General features: G+C 35.3%; 1 protein-coding gene across 1 annotated transcript in view; it reads left to right on the top strand.

Annotated features, from left to right (window-relative positions):
* The first annotated feature begins 1035 nt into the window (after positions 1 to 1035).
* Positions 1036 to 24098, top strand: part of LOC140229416 (uncharacterized) — a 29687-nt gene continuing 6624 nt past the window's right edge. The window contains exons 1-3 of the mRNA XM_072309668.1: positions 1036 to 1046; positions 1623 to 1882; positions 16632 to 16794. Of these exons, the coding sequence (XP_072165769.1) occupies positions 1697 to 1882; positions 16632 to 16794 (349 nt within the window). The 5' untranslated portion in view covers positions 1036 to 1046; positions 1623 to 1696. The remainder of the gene's footprint in view (positions 1047 to 1622; positions 1883 to 16631; positions 16795 to 24098) is intronic.

The raw sequence follows: 24098 nt of genomic DNA on the forward strand, positions 1-24098 counted from the left end.
ATGTTTCTCTGATAAAAATTGAACATACAACAAGATTCTAGGATTTCTATGAGCTTCTAAGTGTACGTGTTTCTTCCTTCTGTCAAACGAAGTAGTGATTTATAACATTTTGATGAAATGAAATAGAATTAATATTCCACCTTAACTACAGTTCTTATTGAGATACTCTTACTAAGATATTTGGAATTGGAAAAAAAACGTAATATCGTAATAATCGACTATCTTTAGTTTAACATGAAATAAAAAGAACTGGAGAATCATTCGTATGCCATCTGATTATAATCATTCGTGAGGACTTGCTCTCGTACTTTGTAGGCATTCACACTGGTATAAGATGTGACGCTGCATCACAAAACCAACAAAAAGTCACCAGACATAGATTTCTGGTTAAGAACAGAGTTTGAATGAGCAGACTCTGAGCTTTGAAATGATGTATAACTGAATTCGAATTGACTCTCCTAATCTATCTAAATATTGGAAAGAAAACACACTCTTTGGAGTAAAGGGTCGATTCAAGCTCGTATATGTTTACCAATCTGTGCCGGCTGTGCGAACAATGCGACATAAAAAGGATGTAACCACCGTGGCAAGAACAATGAAGATTAAACTGAAATTGAGCACGCACTATGAACAAATTCTGTTTCAAAGCAGTAGCATTATTTTTTTTTCAAAAGTTATTAGAATTGAAAGTGAACAATACGCAAAGGATTTTCAAGAAACGAAAACAGGCCTCTTAGGCATACCTGTTCATACTCTTCTACAAAGAAAAAGGTTTTAGATAAACTACTACAAGCACACACTTTCCGATTGATTTCATGATCCCAGACTTATAAATAATGTAGAAAAATACTCGTATCTCTTTCATTGAATATGAAAAACTTAAGATTGAATTTGAGTCTTCCACAAAAAATTAAGGGTTGTGACTTTTTGTTTTGTTTTGTGATGCACATGCAGTCACATATAGAGAGTTCTTGAGTCACTTTGAAACTTTTTCTGTGTTACATAAACAGTTGAAGACAGCCAAAGAAGACAACAAACTACACTCGGTAAGTGTATTCGGTAAGTGATCTCAAATATGCACAAAAGTTGTAGACGCATGGCCTTTGGCTGCCTTGGCACATAGTTGTTTCTTGAGCCAAAACAAATTTACATCCAAAGACACACGCTGTATTTACTAAAATGGCTTCTGATTTGCATAACGTGAAAGTGATTGCATATTTTAAACAAATCCAAGGGGTATAAATGTATAAATTTTACATGTATGTAATAAAAAGATAAATTCGTGAGAATTGAATTTTCCATTTACGTGTAGTATGAATCGCAAGGAGACTACGAGGAAAAATAAAATGGTCTGTAGTAATGAAGATAAACACTCGGTTCAAATGATCTTGTCCTCAATTCTCGTTGCAAGCCGTTTTACCCACAAGTATTGACATAAACCTAGCCCTTTACAACCTCTACTTGTAAAAATCCTCATCGAAACAGATATTATCAAAAGAAAAGAAATGCAGTGTAAATGATACTAGCTTCAATCTTGTCCTCAACTAACACTTTCCCTTACTGATGTTCTGATGTGCGTGTACCCATCTTGTTTCTGTTCCCTCCCATTTCGATTGGTGCAGAAACAGAGTGCGTCTTTTCCAAAGCCGGTATACGGTCGTATATACCCCATCACACGATTTCATTTAGTAAGCCAATGTTACCCAGTACTACCTGGTGCACTCGAAGTGTCACTTTCCGAGCTTTCTTTCCCGGTCAGTACATGATCTACGGATTTCGAATCATGTCCGAGGATGTGGTATCTGCTGTTATCAGCGCCTTCGTCACAGAGGGCGGCTACTATGAGACACGTCTTATGCCGGTGAACCCGTCTGACACAGAAGTAAGTACAATAATGTTGCTTTTGTGACAGTGAAGTACACTGGCAGGCAAAACAACAATTCAAGGGAATATCATGTATATGTATATAGGCCTAAATATGTGACCCTGCATCACAAAAAAAAAAAAAAAAATCGCCAAACAAGGATTTTAGTTAATGGCTGATGGAAAACACTCTAAGCTTTAAAATGATGTGTAGCTCAATTGAAATGGACTCTCCTAACCTATCTAAATACTGGAAAGAAAGCACACACTCTGTGCGATGAATGGAAATAAAAAATAAAAAAAAAACAGTGTGTAAACCACCGTCAGGAGCATAGCTCAACTGAATTGACTCTCGTAACATATCTAAATACTGGAAAGAAAGCACACACTCCGGAAAAAAATGCGAACCTAGAAAAGAGGCTCTGAAGGACAGTGTCTATAAAGCGCTAAATCTTCACTAAACAGTGCTAGCTGTGCGATAAGATGGGACAAAAAAGAGGGTGTAAACCACCGGAGCAACAACAATGAAGAGATTATCAGACTAGGCTGAAATTGAATAAGCTATATTACCAAATTTTGTCCAAGATTAAAGGCATTTTCTACCATTTGCAGATAAAACAAAACCCCGGCCTTGGTGCTTCAAAATAGTTCTAAAATGCGAGTTTGACATAGAAACAACCGACATTGTAAAAATTCTAATCAGAATAATCAATGTAAAGTATTGTTAAATATACAAATGTGAACAATAGTTATGATAAGATTGTTTCTAGACTAAACCGTCTACAGTTATGATTTAATGAGAAAAACAGTGATATCTCCCTATATTTTAGGTTTTATTGCAATTCTTTTTTATATGATAGGACGTTTGGTGATACAACTGACCTACACATTATGCATCAAATGTGATAACTAAAAAAAAATTAAATCACTGCTCCCAAAGGTAAATTGTATCTTTAATGCCAACTTTCAAATTAGTAGCCTCATCCATTCAAAAGATACTGTAGACTTGAAGATGAAAAGTATGCAAAAGGGTTATCAAGAAATGAAAAGGGGCCTTTAAGACACACTACAAAAAAAAAGTTGTAGAAAAAGCAGCTGAAAATGCGCTTTCACATTCATTTTATGATCCCAAACTTAAGGATAATGTAGAAGAAGGGTAGCTATTTCAGAAAATATGAAAAACCCAATATTGCCTTGGTTGACCCGTTTCGCCTTTTAAGTTTGCGTCCTCATGTAAATAACAGGGGTGCGACTTTTGGTTCGTTTTGTGATGCACGGTCTTGTTATACAGTGTGAGAAGATTGAACGGCATTCAACGGACGCAGCAAGTTGGACCCCTTCCTAGTTAGTGGCTAGTAAAGGCTCGGTCACAAATGCCTTTACGAACTGCTACGAACGCCGTACGAACGATTTTTAGACAATTTCGTAAGATCTTCTTGAGAAGGCCGTACGAAACCAGCGTTCGTAGACCGTTCGTAGACCGTTCGTAAGTTCGTAGTCTAGTCGATGGTCTTGTCCAAGATTTTTTTTTTTAACTTCGTATGAAACCCTCTCTCCGTAAGGCGAGAGTACGAACGTCGTACGAACATTTAACTACTCAAGATTTTGTAGGGTCGATAGACAATTCTAGAAGCCTTAAATTCTTACGATGATTCTAAGAACGTCTTAAGTTGTTCATAGCGGGCTCTTTCGTCTTTCGTAAGATGGCCGTAAGTCTGACGAAAGAATAAAGCTACGGTCACAAAGCTTTGTACGAACAATGCGAATGTTACTGTTCTTACGAATTCTGGAATTCGTAGAGATTCGTAGATCGGACACAGATTCTTACGGCCTTCTTACAAATTTCGTACGAACGCTGTTCAATTTGCAAGAACAACTTAAGACCTTTTAGAGAAACGAAATGATTTTCAGTTATGCAATGGCCGCAGAATTCGTAAGTTTTTCGTAAGAATGCCCTGAATTATTCTTTCGTCAGACTTACGGTCATCTTACGATTTCTTTTTGTCGTAAATTGATCGTACCTGCAACTTACGGCACTCTTAAGTCATTCGTGAGAAGATTTCACGATTTTTTGTATATTGTGTGAGGTTGTTAAAAAGACGCTGACCATGTCCTGTCGAAAATTATGTAACAGTTGAAACAAGGCTTCTAGAATTGTCTCTCGATCCTACAAAATCTTGCGTAGTTCTTACAATGTTCGTACGACGTTCATACGGCCGTCTTACAAAGAGAGGGTTTCGTTAGGAGTTAAAAAAAGAATCTTAGACAAGACTATCGACCAGGCTACGAACTTACGAACGGTCTACGAACGGTCTTCGAACGCTGGTTTCGTACGGCCTTCTTAAGAAGATCTTACGAAATCGTCTACAACTCGTTCGTATGGCGTTCGTAGCAGTTCGTAAGGGCATTTTTGACCGAGCCTTAACTCAAGGTATTCTTACGAAAAACGTACGAATTCTACGGCCATTGTATAACTGAAAATCATTTTGTTTCTCTAAAAGGTCTTTAGTTGTTCTTGCGAATTAAACATCGTTCGTACGAAATTTGTAAGAAGGCCGTAAGAATCTGTGCCCCATCCACGAATCTCTACGAACTCCAGAATTCGTACGAACAGTGACATTTGTACGAACGCATCGTTCATACGAAGCTTTGTGACCGTGCCCCGGGCGCCACTCCTTGGGGACGCAAAAAAACGAAAAAAATAATGAAGAAGAAGAAGAAAAAAAAAAGAAAAGGAGAAACAGAAGGAAAAAAAAAAAAAAAAACTCGCCCGGAAGGGGGAGGGAGAATGGTGGGGAGGGGGGGAGGGGGAGGGTGCAGAAAACCAAATCAAACAAGATAAAAACAAAACACGATGATGACGCGGACAAAAGCTAATGACAATGTTTATTGTGTCCACACAAAAATTCCATGTTCTGTGAGCTGAAATACACAAATTTTCGGCTCGCTTGCTGCGCTCGCTCGCCAAAATTTATATAAAAAAGAAGGTAAGAACAAAACGTGATGATGACAAAATGACAGTGTCTATTGTGTTCACACATGTCATTTTATATTTAGCAGGCAAAATGTTTCACGGAGCACCGCCTGCAATTTCTTTCGTTCTGAAGCGATCGCCAATTGGATCAAAAGAAGGCGCCAACGGTTTCGAACATACAGGGGGGGGGGGGGCGCAAAAAAAAACCCCGAATCAAACAAGATAACAACAAAACGTAATGATGACGCGGAAATATACAAATTTCGGCTCACTCTCTCGTACTAATTCAGAGTATTTTTTCAAGTCCTCAGTTTGTTGGTATAAATCGTTATCTATAAGGCCGTCACTATATCTTGATGAGAATTGTATAAGATTTAATAAGCAAAAAATGACAAGAGTTTCATGATTTGTAAGCTGAAATACAAAAAAATTTCTCCTCGCTCGCTGCGATCGCTCGCCAAAATTTGTATTAAAAAAAGAGAAGAAGATAAGAACAAAACGTGACGATGACGCGGACAAAATGATGTCTATTGTGTTCACTCATGTCATTTTGTATTTAGCAGGAAAAATGTTACACGGAGCAGCGACTGCAATTTCATTCGTTTTGAAGCGATCGCCGATTGGATCAAAAGAGGACGCCAACGGTTTCGAACATACGGGGGAGGGGGGCGCAAAAAAAATCAAAAAAGATAAGAAAAAAACGTAATGATGACGCAGAAATAAACAAATTTCGGCTCACTCGCTCGTACTAATTCAGAGTATTTTTTCAAGTCCTCAGTTTGTTGGTATAAATCGTTATCTATAAGGTCGTCAGTATAATTGTGAGATTTAATAAGCAATAAGTGACAAGAATTCCATGTTTTGTAAGCTGAAATACAAAAATTTTCGGCTCGCTCGCTGCGCTCGCTCGCCAAAATTTATATAAAAAAAGATATGAACAATATGTGATGATGACGAGGACATAAATTTCAGCTTACTCGCGCGCACTAATTTAGAGTATTTTTTGTCCTCAGTTTTTTCATGGTATAAATCGTTATCTATAAGGCCGTCACTATATCTTGATTAGAATTGTAAGATTTGGTAAGCAAAAAATGACTTCCATGTTTTGTAAGCTGAAATACAACAATTTTCTGCTCGCTCGCTGCGCTCGCTCGCCAAAATCTATCAAAATTCATTACATTTAAATCACCCTCAAAAGATCCCTTTTAAGTGCTTGAAAAAGCATCATGTGGACTTTGTTTAAAGTCCCTACCGGGATGGTGTTGGGGTTGAACACTTTTTCAGAAATTAGGGGCGCAATTTTCGTGCTTGCCCCGGGCGCCGTTTTCCCTAGATACGCCACTGCACACAAACACACACAAACACACACACTTTTAGAAGAGTTTGTTTGCAAAAACCGGTAAGTCCATTTTTGAAGAATTTGAAGTACGGTCTCTGTCATAAAGTACAAAATAATACCTTTTAAATGATATATTGGTCGCTACATATAAAGGTACATTTTTGAAGTTATGATCAAAAGAAGCAAAAAAAATCTTATTATTCTCTTTATTTTTCTTGACCTTTAATGGCAAATATCTCCGTTTGACAAATATGGACTTATGGGCTTTTGCAAACAAACTCTTCAATTTATGTGTATGTATATTTATAATCAAATGCATATGTATATACATATATATATATATATATACATACATATATATATGTAATTACGCTATTTCCACCCATTAGGGAAATAGGGAATAAATGATAGTTTTGATAGAGGAATTTAGATAAAAAGCATGGAAATAGTCACAACAATGCAAATATTGCCCTTTTAGAAAAAATATTCACTAATATATACGCTCAATGCAGAATTGAATTGACGAGAGCACAAAATCCATGTTATACCACTAGATTTTGTATGTTCATGAGAAAAAAAAAAAGTCTTATTAGAAACAGTAGATATACCTAAATTCTCCCAATGACCCGCTTTCTATGCACATCCAATATACCCATTTTTTGCATCCCTTCCAATCTCCCCTAAATTGTATTGATGGTACAGTCCTCTATCTATACACACTATGCCATTTGTGGAGTAGTACTGAGGCCCCAGATCAATGATATGGCTTTGAAAAACATTTATCAAAACCTTAGTGGAATAAAAACTTTCCCCTTTTGGAACGAATTTCCCTGAAGATACCTCGTTTTTAGACGTATATTCCCCCTATGAACGCTTTTATACTTATAGAGTGTATATGTTATATTGATCTGTATCTCAAAATCCTGTTTCGACCCTTTCCAGAAGGTAAGACAATGCCGCGACAAAATATAAAAGAAATACATGCGTTATGAACAGACAAGTCTGCAGCGATATCGACAGAACTTTTACGCCGTTGTTCTATATTCTCAACTTGAATTCAAAGATGTGTTTAAATTAGACTTACTCACCAATGTAATTCAGTTATTGGAAGTTTAATAATGCATTTTTGAAAGAATCTGAATTACAGTGTTGACCTTATTATGGAGAAGGTATATGGGGTTACTTTACAGTATCTTGATTTTGGTTGTCTTGATGGTAAACAATAAGTTAGAAAACGTCAGTAAAGGTGATTATAAATTTGTTATTAATGACCAGTTTTTATTTTGTTTTGTTTTTTAATGCCTCCGCCACGAAGTGGTGCCGGAGGCATTATGTTTTCGGATTGTCCGTCAATCCGTCCTTCCGTCCGTCCGTCCTTCCGTCCGTCCGTCCTTCCGTCCGTCCGTCCGTAATGAATTTTGTGGACAGGGTAACTATCAAAACCTTTTGAGGTATCCTAATTAAACTTGGCATGCATGTGTATTAGGGGGTGAAGCTGTGCATATCAACTTTTGGGTGCACATGCTCAAGGTCAAATGTCAAAAGATCAAGGTCAAATACATAAAATTTCACTATTTCCGTCATATCTATGCAATGCCTGAAGATATTTTCTTGAAACTTAGTGTATACATGTACTACCCAATTAAGATTCTCTGGTGAAAGTTTGAGTCATGAGGTCAAAGGTCAAAGGTCAAAAGGTCAAGTAGAAATATTAAAACTTCACCTTTTTTCTTTGTACCTTGATTGTTCAAGGTATCTTCATGGAACATAGTATAATACATGTACTGACTGGCAGTGATTATCTAGCGAATTTAGGGTTCATGGGTCAAAGGTCAGGGGTCAAAGGTCAAGGGCAACACTTCAAAATTTTACTATTTTCCTCATGTTTATGCAATGCCAGCAGGATTATTCTTTTGGAACACTTGGTGTATGCATGTGTAACCTAATAGAGATTCTCTGGAAATTTTCTTTTCTTTGGTTTTTGCCTTAAAGGTCAAAAGGTCAAAGATCAAGTGAAAGTGCTGAACTAAGTTTTTCCTCCATATCTCGGAAGTGGCTCAAGTTATCTTGAAACGTACTACATATTTATGCATGTTCTGCCTGACAGCGAATATCTTATGAATCTTAGGGTCAAAGGCCAGATGAAAATGATAACAATTTACTATTCAATACAGAAATTGCACTTTTTCTCCATACCATGAAAATTACTCAATGCATAAACGTATGAATGGGTCAAAGTCAAGTTAAAGTCCTTAGATCCCAAATACATGCTCTCCTATTCATTCAATTAAACCTAGGTCAAGGAAGGTGAACATTCAACACATTTGTGACAAACTTGTCAATTTAATATTTTGCCAATTTTGTGAAAATATTATCACACATTGTCCACATGTACTATCTAGACCTATTAGGAGAATCATGCATTATGGCGGAGGCATACCAGTCGCAAAGCGACATTTCTAGTTTGATACACTTTTGATGCAACTGAGAGCAGTTACAATTCTGTATGCTACTAGTATTCGATAGATGAAAAAGGCAGAAAATGTAGAAAATGATCTTGTTCACGACATAGTTGAATTAGAAAGATTGTTAGATCAAAATATAAATACCAGAGAAAATATAGATAAGATTAAGTCATTGTGTGAGAGAAGAATTGGAACTATTTAGACAACAGAAATTTGGAAGGGCAGCAAATAGGCTACTGCTGCAAGAAATGCAATTTGGAGAAAAACCAACAAAATATTTTCTGAACTTGGAAAAACAAAGGATAGTACAAAAAAAACATCTGTGAAATTGATCAATGATAATAATACAGCGTTGCAGAATCAAGAAGAAAATAAAAAATAAATTATTTCATATTATGAACATTTGTATAGATTTCACGCACACTGTGATGCAGAAGAACTTTTTTTCTGATGTAAGTGAACATCATTTTCAATATCTCACAGATGAAGAGCGTGAGTTATCAGAGGGAGGAATCTCTTATAGTGAAATTGAGCATGCATTGAGGAACATTAAAAATGAAAAAGCTCCAAGGCAAGATGGATTGACAGTAGAATTTTTTAAAGTATTTTTTGCAGAGTTAGGCATATATACATATATATATGAAGAGTTTGTTCGCAAAAACCGATAAGTCCATATTTGCCAAATGGAGATATTTGCGATTAAAGGTCAAGAAAAATATAGAGAATAATAAGAAAATTTGTGCTTCTTTTGACCATAGCTTCAAAAATTTACCTTTATATGTAGTGAACAATATATCATTTAAAAGATATTATTTTGCACTTTATGACAGAGACCGTAACTCAAAATCTTCAAAAATGGACTTATCGGTTTTTGCGAACAAACTCTTCATATATATATATATATATATATATATATATATATGGTGCGTAGTATGAACTTTGCTTGCACTTCAGGAAATTTGTCTCTTTCGCAAAAGACTGGCTTGATAACATTACTTTCTAAGGGTGATGAAGTGAGACATTTTATCAAAAAACTGGAGACCAATTTCGTTGTTTTATGTTGTTTATAAGATACTGTCAAGTTGTATTGCTAGTAGACTCAAAACTGTACTAAATTCGGAATTCGCACCTGGTGAAAGGGATCTTTGTCGGTGCGAAAGAATTCAAGGTCGTATCATTCATGGCAACCAAACGGATTTTTTGAAGGGACGATTTATTGGTGAAAACATTAGAATTTAAATGATATACTTGCCTACACGCAGATTTCGGATAGAAAGGGGATGTATATAGGCAAGGAGACCCATTATCCCCCTACTTGTTTTTGTTATGCGTAGAAATTCTTGGGATGTTAATTCGGAATTTGCACCTGGTGAAAGTAAAATTATTAAAAAATATATGTGCATCCAGTGGAAATACCTAATTTGGTAGAAGTATATTATAGAGTATGTGGAAACAATTCCTGCAAAAATTGATTTCATACCTAGGTAAATAAACATAAAATTTGCATAATTACGCAAGTTATTGTGCAGAAATCTGCATTCTTGAAAGAATTTCTAAACTATTAAACACTGGATCTTGTAGTACAAAGTTTGAACCTGGGATAGATGTTCCTTGGGTCAAAAGTAAATGATTCATCTGAAGAGACAAACTGTCTCTATGCAAACAACCTGTTACTTGCATATATGTGCATATCATTACCTACTCATCTATAGATAATCAGAACGAAAAGCCTTAATGAAGCCTTAATGAAACTTCCTTTAAATCTTATCCTAGATAGATATAACCCGTTAGAAACACTTTGTGAAACAAAATGAGAAAAGAATTTGAATAATTGACCATCATTACCAGCTAATTTACATAATTACTAAAGAAAGTAAAATAAAAACATTATTTTTAAAGTTTTTCCTACAGTCTAAGAACTGCATTTTATGATGAAAACTACGGAAGTAGTATGCATTTCCTTTAGTCAAAAGGAAATGGTTTGTAATATCAAAACACTATTTGTATACGCAAATACCACCTAATTAGCATACTGTGCATATTAATACCCGAATGTACCAGAAGTCAATTGTCAAGGTTGACTTAAGAAATTGTATCACTTTACGCGATAACTCAAGACTGGATTATGCAAATTTCACCAAACCTGGTCCAAAGATGACGTATGATGGGGCAAGTGATTAAGCAGTTTTTAAGTAAAATCTGCAAGAGGTCAAAGGTCAAAAAGTTCAAGGTCAATGCTAAAATTTCATTTTCCCCATATCTATGCAATGTCTGAAGGTACTTTCTTCAAACTTAGTGACTGCATACAATGTACTACAAAAATAAGATTCTGCGGAGAGTTTCAGGTCAAGAGGTCAAAGGTCAAAGTTCAGGTAAAAATACTAAAATCTCACTTTTTTTCTCTGTATCTCGCAAATGGTTAAAGGTGTCTTCATGGAACTTGGTACTGCCAGGGATTTTCTAGGGAATTTAGGGGTCATTTGTCAAAGGTCAGGGGTCAAAGATCAAGGTCAATTGGGCCCTCAGAATTTCACTATTTCCCTCAAGTTTTTGCAATGCTTGTAGGATTTTTCTTGATACTTAATATATACATGTATTACCTAATGGATATTCTCTGGGAAATTTCCTGCCAAAATGTCAAAGCTCAGATGAAAGTGCTATATTTCACTTTTTCTTTCATATCTTGAATATGAATCAAGGTATCATGAAACTTAGTACATATTTGTGCATGTTCTACCTGACAGTGATACCTTTGTTGATTATCGAAAAAAAAATGTTAAGCCGTCCCCTCTCAAGTGTTTTTGTTTCCTCTTGATAAGTAGGAAAGGACATGGAATTCAGTGACATGGTACAGTCATTACCATCATTACATTTAATGTATGGGTCGCATGGAAGTTTATATTGATGTACACATGAATAACCTCTGACATTCTTACCTTTTGCATTTTTACCTGTGTATTTCTTTTGATTTAACCTCTGACATCTTTACACTAAACCAGTAAATTTTTTTTTTTTTGGAAAAAGCGTCAAGATCATGTAGGTCATGATCATCTATACAGGTATTAGCTGATATGTGGTGGAATATGACATTCTTTGGACCGCCAGGGAGTTACATTATCCCAAGGGAAAACAATCACAACCAGGGAGAATATGATATTTACGATTCTCGTAAACAGTAGCCTGTGACGATCTGTTGACAAATCACATCCTAGTAATTGTAAAAGCCATCAAATATACTTTTTTATGGCTATGAATATATTATTTCTGCTTTGATTTATGGTTGAAATTGACTGATCGTAAGTCAGAGACTGACATTATTTGACTTAAAGTACAACATCTCTTATATAGTTCACATGACAATTTTTGCATATTATTGCCTTATCAAAATGTTATTGTGTATAAATTTCCTAGCATAGTTTCCATGCCATAGTAGCTCATAGTATACTGAGTTAACTTTTTTTTTCCAGAAACAGACTTTGTTTCTAACTCAAGCTTGTACGTTCTTAATGTGTGCAGATACCCTTGCATCCACATAATTTGCACAAGTTTATAATCAGTTTGATGTACAAAGCCTCTTATTCGCTTGATTGCCTACAAAATACAATGGAAAACAGAATTCACACTTTCACTATGATAGTGTTTTTTTTTTGTAATGATTTTCTAACCATGACCTCAGTTGTGTACTAATTGCAAGGGGAAAACAGTCCTTTTGTAAGCAATATTGTTCCAGTTAGCATCTGTTCATAATGTAGGCCCTACTGTTAGATTTGCATAATCATATCTAAAGAGTGTCACTATCGATTGCTATTTTTCTCCTTCCTGCAAAGCATTTATGCAATAAGGGAAAATTGATAGCAAAAATTATTTCAAAGATCAATATGTTTTGAAATTTCACGTCTGGTGTACTTATTTACATAATTTATGCATAAAATTCCTAAGTTAATTAAACAATATGGAAACAATAGTTAAGCAACTGAAAAGTGTTGTTGTGAGAATATTGTCTTATTCCATTAGGTTTTTGTTTGGATATCAAGTTCAGAGCGATTTAAGACATTGTCACGTTGAGGCTTTTTGTTTGTTCTGATTATCTATAGATGTGTAGGTATTGATATGCATATTATGCAAATAACAGATGTTTGCATAGAGACATTTTGTCTCTTCAGATGAATCATTTATTTTTGACCCAAGGAACATCCATCCCAGGTTCAAACTTTGTACTACAAGATCCAGTGCTTAATAGTTTAGAAATCCTCTCAAAAATGCAGATTTTTGCAGAATAACTTGCATAATTATGTAAATTTATGTTTATTTACATAGGTATGAAATCAATTTTTGCTGGAATTGTTTCCACTTACTCTATAGAATACTTCTACCAAGTTAGGTATTTTCGCTGGATGCACATATATTTTTAAATAATTTTTATATGTATTTCTGCATAAATTACGCAAATTAAGGCTTATTTGCATAGATACAGAATGTCTCTTTAGATGAAAATTTTTCAATTACCCTAGGGAACATCTGTGCCAAGTAGGACATTTGTACTAAAAAATGCAGCGTTTACCCCCTTAGCAAGTCTACTAGTATGCAGATGAAACAGCACTATTAATTTTTAGATGGTACAAATGTTTCCGCAGTGCTCTACGTATTTTGGACTCACTTGGAAAATGTAGTGGGTTGAAGATCAATATGCAAAAAAAAAATGCAGTTTGGGGTGGCGCATCAAATTGTAATGATGACCTAGAAACTGAAATACAAGTGCATTTTGTGCGGGATGATTTTTTCCGTTATCTTGGTACAGATTTCCATCTTGTAATTGATAAAATATCGGATTATTATTATGATATGATTTTCGATAGGGTAAAACGTCAGATGATTTCTTGGATTAAACGAAATATCACGGTTTTGGGAAGAGCTACAATAGTTAAATCATTCATTACTGTTGCCTCAGTTCAATCATCTTTTTTTATGTCAATATCAGCTCCCTCAGCTAAGTTAATGAACATCATAAAAACTTCTTTTTTAAGTTTATATGAGAAAATAAGCCATATAAAATTAGTAGGAAACGGTTGGTACATATGAAGAGGGGGGTCTTAGAATGCCAGATGTTGACTATTTTGGTGTGTCATTAAAACTGACATGGATTCAAAGGATGGTTTTAGGAACGTGTAATGACGTCAGTCATTTAATGCAGTCATTTATTACAAAGCCATTTCAAAAAGGATTTGGCAATGAATATTTTTTAGCTTTATCGCACGAATTTGTAAATTCATTTTGGAAAGATGTATTCTATGCCATGTCCTTATTATGTCGTTCAGAGGGATCGTGGAGAAATAGTTCTATTCAAATCGGGCATAAAATTTTTGAAATCTTGGCATGAAAAAGGTATCAGGTATATCAACGATTTGGTTGGTAACAAGGGAAATTTGTTGACCCATAAAGGTTGTGAACGGTAATTTTGTTTGAAACTTAAATACCTGTCATATTATTCGGTGACTTAAGTAATCAAGTGTCGGTTTGGTGGTTATTTTCAAAGATGTGAACAAAATATTGTAGATCCATTATTGCCATCACATATCAAAATACTACGGCAAGAATTTAAATGATGTGTATTTATAAAGCTCTTCTTTGAACAACAAAATGTTTGCCTTTGATATGTTCTAAATGGGAACGATATTTGGATAGTCCCCCTGAAACTGTCAGAATGGAAAAGTATCACATTATGATATTTCGTTTTACTGTGGACGTTGGGTTGAGATATTTTCAGTGTAAAATAGTAAATAGGATTTTGCTTTTAAATAAGCAACTGTATAAAGAGAAGATAAGATTTTCAAGTTAACAGAAAAAGTAAGGTACCTTATTAGTTCTGTTATCAGCATATTAGCTGCTACAAAATTATGAGTAAATAAATTGAATAGAATCGAAGAATTATTGCACTGTAGCTTATTTGTCCTTGAACAAGCATTGCAAAAGATCTCAAATCCAGTAAGCCTCTGGCTTAAGTGTTTATCTCCTTAAACAGATTATTTATCGCACCCTCACTATTACACATATTCAACATATCTCTCAATTCAGGCCGCTGCCCAAACTCACTGTAAATCGCAAAAGTGATTCCCATCCATAAAAAAAGACGGTCAAACACAACTAAAAACTTACCGTCCAATATCCCTTCTTCCCAGCATATCAAAAATTTTGGAGAAAATCGTTTACAAAAGATGAGAATGAAATTCTTATTCTGAATCAATTCGGATTTCGAAAAAAAAAAATCTACAGATTACGCCATTATTCATCTTTGTGACAAATTAATAATCAAAGCTTTTATTAATAAGGAACATATCAGAATTTTTATGGACCTGAGTAAGGCATTTGATACTATTGATCACAAAATTCGTATTCGAAAATTAAAACATTATGGCGTTCGAGGAATACTTTGTTATAGTTCACCGACTGTTAGATTTTATCTACCCGTGAGCAATATGTTGATTTTCATTCATGTTATATATATATATATCAATGAAATTGTATTTCATAGCATTCACAGCACAGCACAGCACAGCACTCACCGCAGCACAGTATTATAGTAAAGAATGCCTGTTGAAAATAGATAAACGATAACTATTTTGAATTTTCCTTTTATTTTTGACCTCTCAAATTACTATACGATGTTTTGGATTTGATTATTGATTCTATTTTGTAGACACGTCCGGTATACAGTTATGTAAATCAAATTTATGTTTCGAATTTTACCTCGAGGCCTCGATACATGTCAAGCTGCTGTTTGTGATCGCGGTCTCCTGCTTTTCCATTATTATATTAGATAAAAATGCTTAATTTTAAAATCAATTCATTCAAATTTCCCTTTTTTATTCTTTTTCTGAAATTCGTTTATTGTAACAACATGACATATTCTGAATGAATAATCAATCATTATTTACATTTACAACTGTTAATTCCACGATTTTTTGTGAGTGATATTATGCTATACGTCTCTAACATTGAATACTGTCATGTTCACAGAATATATATATATATATATATATATATATATGTGTGTGTATATATATATATATATATGTATATATATATATATATATTATATACATACACTGTGAACGCTATGTATATATATATATATATATATAATTTGAATGAATTTGTAAGACAGTATGCTGACCTATACGTCGTGTAATGTTAATTTCTAAATATATGTATTCATACTTTGTTATGTGTGATTTGGAAAAAGGCAGAAATAAAACCAAACCAAACCAAACCAAGTTTTGCTACAGAAAATAATGCACGTTAAAAAGCCAAAATGGTACATGAATTCAGTAGGTACGGAGGATCGTGTTGTTACTATCATATTTATTTTTTGTGACTGTCTCTATGTTTTATGATATATGATATATATATATATATATATATATATATATATATATATATATTTGTTCATAACCTCATCTGTCAGACCAATGAAGATATCATAGTAAGACCTCACGAAATATCGAACCCCGTACCTTCACTTGCATACAATCCGGCATATGTTTTTGTTTTATTTTTGTCACCTCCTAATTCGTTGACTATATGCACCTGGTCTTCTTGGAACTGTGTATGAACACCCATTATCAACCTGTCCACAATAATTGTAGAAGTAATGACAACATAAATTGTATAGACAATATACTACTGTGCTACACGTATGGCAACTCGTAATTTTCATAATTATTTTGGAAGAGATTTGCTTTTTTTACTTCGAGATGTTAAATACTTACTTCATTTCTGCAGCTCCACCTTGACATTATGGGATAAGATCAGTGCTAATTTGCCATATCTGTCTTGACTTATCTAGAAGTAATGATGTATGAGAAGGAAAAAGTGGATTATGATTTTGACAACCATTTTGTTCATGAAATTATTACATGGTCTCATCCTATCAAAGCATTTTTCTTGATTAAAAAAAAAAGAATGTGTGTGTATGTGTGTTCTATCAACACAGTTTGACATAATGAACAGCCATCGTCTAACACGCTACCACACCATACATCCACCTGTGAAGGCCAGCGGTCTGAACTTGGGAGTGATGAGGTACAAATTGAAGCGAAACTTCTGGCTGTGTATGAAAATCGCAGTGCACGGTCATCCCATCGTCAAACACCTAGGTTTGTTATATAGTATTAATAGCAATAGTAGTAGTAGTAGCACTAATAATGATAATAATAGTAATGATGATGATGATAATAATAATAATGACAATGATAATAATAATAATAACAACAATAATAATGAAAATAATGAATGATAATAATAGTTAGAGTAATTATGATATTATTAATAAGGTCTAATTTACACAGGGTAGCCTTTTCAGTGTTGTCACTACTCCAACAGAGGGCCCTGCTATTATTATTACCCAAGCGCTGCCAGGTATAGGCAGCTACTCACCCGGGTCGAGCGGGGCACAGTGCGTAAAAACATCTTGAGCACGTTGCATAAAGGTTACCATTATGGTAACTGTGCCATCCAATGGTAACTTCCATGATATTCTTGATTTTGATTGGCTGTTGAGTATTGTTGCCATCAATGGTATCAATGGTACATCAATGGTACCAACCAAAATAATTGCGTATTCTTCTTAATCCAATATCATCGAATCTCGTTTGGTTGCACTTCAAACTGATATAAGATCTTAATTCCGCTTTCAAATGTTCTATTAAATGATGTACATTGAACAAACATTTGTTTCTTTCATTGCGTTCTCTGACATAATTCCTGTAGACAATGAATTGGGCATAATTAAAAAAAAAAAAAAAAGGTTTACTAATTTCATCTTTTTGTTACGTATATCATATCCGAGAATAATGACTTTTTCATTGATATCTATTACAAGATCGAAAATATTTCGAATTAAAACCGAAACCACTCTCCAATACATTTTGATTTTTTTTTTGCATTTCAGCAAAAAATGACAAGTGGTTTCTTTACAATTACATACACTACACAAATTATCGTTCAAAATTTCCCATTTAAACAAATTGTCTTTACTGGGCAGTATTCGATGAAAAAGCTTAAAATTAAATTGCTTTATTCTGTTATCATTAATCTGATGAAACTTATATTGCAATACCTTTTTCCAATCAAAATCACAGGGTAAATTCAAATAACCTGGCCAGAGGTATAAACATGAAGGTTCTTGTTTTTTCTTATGCAAAAATAATCTATAATAATGTTTAGCTGACGTTTTCTGTACACTGATTTTATCACCTGTTGACAACTCAATGGCATCAAATTCTTCTGTGTGCAGCAGTACAGGAGTCTGTATATTATTACGTAACTTGTCTAACCAAAACCTGGGGAATGCTTTTTTTAACTTAGACAATTCAAATGAGGCGAGCAGCTGCCTGTCTCGGAAGGTTTCATTTATGAATGTAACGTCTTTCCACTCCCCATCTTCTATAATCTGTTTCACTGTGATAACATTTTCCTTTATCCAGCTCTGAAAACATAACATTTCATTGTCATATCTAATATGACTGTTATTCCAAACAACTTCTTTCTTTATATCATTAACATTAAACATATCTATGTACTTTAACTCAGACCATGAACAGAAAAGGTCAATATAAAACTCAGGTATTTTTCTCCTTCTGCATATTCTTAATATATCATTTTTCTTGCAATTAAATTTCCAACACAAAGGCATTCCGCCAATTTTCTGGGTCCAATATTGAAATAAAATCTTCCATGACATTTGTTCTTCAGAAAAATACTTCTTAATCCATGATAAACTTCTTAATCCATGATGGGCTATCCAGCCATCTTCACAGATGGAAAATGAACAACAACAACAACAACAACTTCACATGGTCGAACACACTCCTGTAAGACGGAGAGCCCAAGGTTCGAGGATGTGTGTTCACAGAGCTGCCTGTGTGGACACACAATGCGAACACATAACATGTACACTGTGTTCTTTCAATCAAAAATGATTCTCCAAAGATTCTTCTGCGCTCAGATAGTCTGGATACTGTAGGCTGAACCTTGTTTAACCGTCTATCCGATGTTTTTTTATGTCTTTACTCCATTTCGAGAGTGCTGAATCCGAATTTGGATGATCGAATTCATGCATTCTTGAGGGTTTCAAGATCTTCAAATTTGCAGCCAATTGGCTGCCATATTAAGATCTTAATGTCTGTGTTTCTTTATAAGTAATGAAAATGTAACAAAAAAAAAGATTTTTGTTTTGTTTTTCTTATCTTTTTTTTTCTTTTTTCTTTCTTTTTTTTTTTTTTTTTGAAGGATAGGGAATCCGAGTCTGGATGATTCAAATTTTGCATTCTTGATAATTTTGAGATATTCAAATGGCCGCAAAAAAAAGAGAGAAATTTCCGTATATTTCCTTTTGAAATGTGAATAACTTGACAATAAATCAAAGGTTTTCCCCTAATTCAAGTGTGCTGAATCCGAATCTGGTTGGTGAAAGTCTCGCATCAATGAGGTTTTTGAGATATTCAAGATTGCCGCCAAAATAGATATCCGCAATCTTGAACATCTCGAAAACCTCAAGGATTCAAGAGTTGCATCAACAAGATTCCAAATCAGCACCCTCGAAATAGGGTCATTGTCATGTTCGTATTACATTTTATTAATTCACCTTTTATAAGGAAATATTTCAATTTGAATTCCATTTTTTTTTCAGTCATCTTGGGTATGGAAAAAAAAAACCCTCATTGAAACAAAAGTTAAATCAACCAGATTTGTATTCAGCACCCTCAAAATATGTGTAATCAGTTCGATTTATTTCAAATGTGGGATTTATACGGAAAGACTTTATATAAAAATTTCAACTTTGGCCTGCATTTTGAATATAAGGAAACACTTCAATTTGAATTTCATTTTTTTTTTCAGTCATCTTGGGTATGGACACAAAAAAATCCTCATTTAAACAAAAGCTAAATCAACCAGATTTGTATTCAGCACCCTCAAAATATGGGTAATGAGTTCGATTTATTTCAAATGTGGGATTTATACGGAAAGACTTTATATGAAAATTTCAATTTTGGCCTGCATTTTAAATATAAGGAAACACTTCAATTTGAATTTCAATTTTTTTTTCATTCATCTTGGGTATGGAAAAAAAAATCCTCATTGAAACAAAAGCTAAATCAACCAGATTTGTATTCAGCATCCTGAAAATAGGGTAATCAGTTCAATTTATTTCAAATGTGGGATTTATACGGAAAGACTTAATATCAAAGTTTCAATTTTGGCCTGCATTTCAAATATCTCAGAGTCACAGGTATCTTCAATCGGATTCAGACTTTGTTTTTCACCATCGAAAAGAAAGTAGGTAGGAATTTGTTTTTTCCGACCATCTTGAATATCTTAGAATCCGCTAGAACAATAATTGTAGAATGCGAAAAGTTGCATCATGTATATTTGGATTTCGCACCCATAAAATGTGGTAAAACTTTATTTTCATGTCCAATATTTTTCGCCATTCACTAGGAAATATATTTGAATATCCGTTCTAGTAGCCAATTTGGTTACCAATTTGATAACATAAAACCCTCAACGACGCAAGAGTTCCATCATCCAGATTGCAATTCAGCACTCTCGAAATAAGGGGAAACCATTCAAAAAAAAAAAAAATAAGGCCGGGCAGAGGGTAAAACAAGGTTAGGCCCAAAATTTCACTTGGGCACCCAGACTACGATCTATCAGGAAACGAACAATAAATGTAAACTTTAAATGCACATGGTATGTTATATGGTATGTTATACGATAGAATTGAATAAACAGACTGAACGTTGGGGAAATGATCAATTCACGGTTTGCATTGTGAAGCAAAATATGAAAGTTTGATGGAACTAGTTTTCAGTGGCGTATCTATATAGGGAAAACGGCGCCCGGGGCAAGCACGAAAATTGCGACCCTAATTTCTGAAAAAGTGTTCAACCCCAACACCATCCCGGTAGAAACTTTAAACAAAGTCCACATGATGCTTTTTCAAGCACTTAAAAGGGATCTTTTTGAGGGTGATTTAAATGTAATGAATTTTGATAGATTTTGGCGAGCGAGCGCAGCGAGCGAGCCGAAAATTTTGTATTTCAGCTTACAAAACATGGAATTCTTGTCATTTTTTGCTTACCAAATCTTACCAATTCTAATTAAGATATAGTGACGGCCTTATAGATAACGATTTATACCAAAAAACTGAGGACTTTAAAAAATACTGTAAATTAGTACGAGCGAGTAAGCTGAAATTTGTATATGTCCTCGTCATCATCACGTATTGTTCTTATCTTTTTTATATGCATTTTGGCGAGCGAGCGCAGCGAGCGAGCCGAAAATGTTTGTATTTCAGCTAACAAAGCATGGAATTCTTGTCATTTTTTGCTTATTAAATCTCACAATTATAGTGACGACCCCATACATGCCATAGATGACGATTTATACCAACAAACTGAGGACTTGAAAAAATACTCTAAATTAGTACGAGCGAGTGAGCCGAAATTTGTTTATTTCTGCGTCATCATTACGTTTTTTTTCTGATCTAATTTGATTTTTTTGCGCCCCCCCCCCCCCTCCCCCGTATGTTCGAAACCGTTGGCGTCCTCTTTTGATCCAATCGGCGATCGCTTTAGAACGAATGAAATTGCAGTCGCTGCTCCGTGAAACATTTTGCTGCTAAATATGAAATGACATGAGTGAACACAATAAACATTATCATTTTGTCCGCGTAATCGTCACGTTTTGTTCTTATCTTCTTCTCTTTTTTTTATACAAATTTTGGCGAACGAGCGCAGCGAGCGAGCCGAAAATTTTTGTATTTCAGCTTACAAATCATGAAACTCTTGTCATTTTTTGCTTATTAAATCTTACAATTCTAATCAAGATATAGTGACGGGCTTATAGATTTATACCAACAAACTGAGGACTTGAAAAAATACTCTGAATTAGTACGAGCGAGTGAGCTGAAATTTGTATATTTCCGCGTCATCATTACGTTTTGTTGTTATCGTGTTTGATTCGGGGTTTTTTTGCGCCCCCCCCCCCCCGCATGTTCGAAACCGTTGGCGCCTTCTTTGATCCAATTGGCGATCGCTTCAAAACGAAAGAAATTGCAGCCGCTGCTCCGTGAAACATTTTGCCTGCTAAATATAGAATGACATGTGTGAACACAATAGACACTGTCATTTTGTCATCATCACGTTTTGTTCTTACCTTCTTTTCTATATAAATTTTGGCGAGAGAGCGCAGCGAGCGAGCCGAAAATTTTGTATTTCAGCTCACAGAACATTCTCCCTCCCCCCCCCCCTTCCGAGCGATTTTTTCCCTTCTTCTTTTCTTTTTTTTTTCTTCTTCTTCTTCGTTTTTTTTTTTTTTTCTTTGCTCCCCAAGGAGTGGCGCCCGGGGCACGTGCCCCCCTTGCCCCCCCCCCCCCCCCCCCCGCCAGATACGCCACTGCTAGTCTTTACATTCCCTGGTTTGTCGTGATCTTGTAAGAATATGGAGAACATATCGTTTGCAACCAATCTTACAACAAGAGAAGTTAGCAGACAAATCAGACGATTATCAATATACTGTGAATATACTGTACGATAACCCTTATGTTCCGTGAATGCCTTGTAATAATCAAAATATCCATTATGCAGTGTGCACGCAGAATATTCACGTGAGGTGGTTTATTGTATCCTCCAGCATGTATGCCGGAGGATACTTTGGATTCAGCAGCGTATCCATACGTCGTCTCCGCCGCCGCCTCCGCCGCCGCCGCTGTTGTTTGCACTCTAGCGGCCACGATAACGCCTTGACTGATTTCCTTGAAATTTTTGTGTGGAGGTTCATATTGGTAATATCTCCACACCTATAACTTTGGGTGATGCTGCCCCAGTATTTGTTACGGCATATTTTGGTAACTGCACATTTTGGGACGAGATCAACTGAAGAGTTTGTTTGCAAAAACCGATAAGTCCATATTTAAAAACCGATAAGTCCATATTTTTCTTATTATAATAAGAAAATGGAGATATTTGCTATTAAAGGTCAAGAAAAATAAAGAGAATAATAAGAAATCTTTGCTTCTTTTGACCATAACATCAAAAATATACCTTTATATGTAGTGACCAATATATCATTTAAAAGGTATTATTTTGTACTTTATGACAGAGACCGTAATTCAAATCTTCAAAAATGGACTTATCGGTTTTTGCAAACAAACTCTTCAACTGTTACCAAAATGGGCAGTTAAAAGTGGATTTGCCTGCGCATATAGGACAATCTGCACATTTTGGTAACTGAACTAAAAACCCACAGAATGTCATTAATTTGGCCGCATACGGGACTACGAAGTACTGTACCTGCGTGGGAGTTGCCTGCGAGGTGCTGCCGCTAAGGGCCTCTTACTTGCGTTATGCGTGTACCTCTGCGGGCAAGCCCCGCGAATCACCCGGAAAAAAGTTTTGGTCACGCTCTAAACTTGGCTACGGGTAAATCGGACTTGCAAACAAGCGCGCCGGAACACTTCTGTTTTTTTTTTTTTTGTTTTTTTTTGTTTTTTTTTGGGGGGGGGGCAAAATCTCAACGGGGGCACATTTATGTGACGATGTGAGATCCTCGGCGCGGGGGCGAAGCGAGTGAGCGGGGGGGGGGGGGGGTGGAAAGGGGATTCCCCCCCCCCCCACTGTAGGGAGCTTTTGTAAAACAGGGTACAAAAGTCGCGTTTATAGACCATTAAAAGCAAATTTCTAAGGAATTAAACATAGTGAAAAATAATCAGTGCGAAGGACTATGATTATTACATACGGGAGTACATAATAATGTGATTGTGTGAGATCCTCGGCGCGGGAGCGAAGACACCGAGCGGAGTGAGGGTGTGGGAGGGATACCCCCTCCCACGGTAGGGACTTTTTGTAAAAACAGAGTATAAAAGTCACGTTTATAGAGAATTTAAAGCAAATTTCTAGGGAATTAACATATTGAAAAAATCAGTTGGAAGGACTATGATCATAACATAGGGAGCACATTAATAATGTGATGGTGCGAGATCCTCGGCGAGGGAGCGAAGCGACCGAGCGGGGGGAGGGTGTGGGGAGGGGGATACCCCTCCCACGGTAGGGACCTTTTTGTAAAAACAGAGTATAAAAGTCGCGTTTATAGAACATTTAAATTGAAATTTCTGAGGAATTAAACATAGAAAAATAAATCACTGCGAAGGACTATGATAATAACTTATGAAAACTTTTCATTTTACTATAAGTACGGGCAGAACGAGCGAGCCAATTTTACTTTGCAATTTATCTGAAATGTACTCATTAAAAGCTTAAACGTGATCGCATCGTTCGAACACTAAAAAAAATATTCTTATACTGCTAGAAAGCAAAGAAGAAAATGAAATGTGTAAGGTTTACTAAAGGTATGTTTCAGCGGGCACACTCGAGGACACGAGGCTACCATCTATACACTA

This window comes from Diadema setosum, chromosome 6 (genome assembly GCF_964275005.1).
Source record: "Diadema setosum chromosome 6, eeDiaSeto1, whole genome shotgun sequence".
NCBI lineage: Eukaryota > Metazoa > Echinodermata > Echinoidea > Diadematoida > Diadematidae > Diadema > Diadema setosum.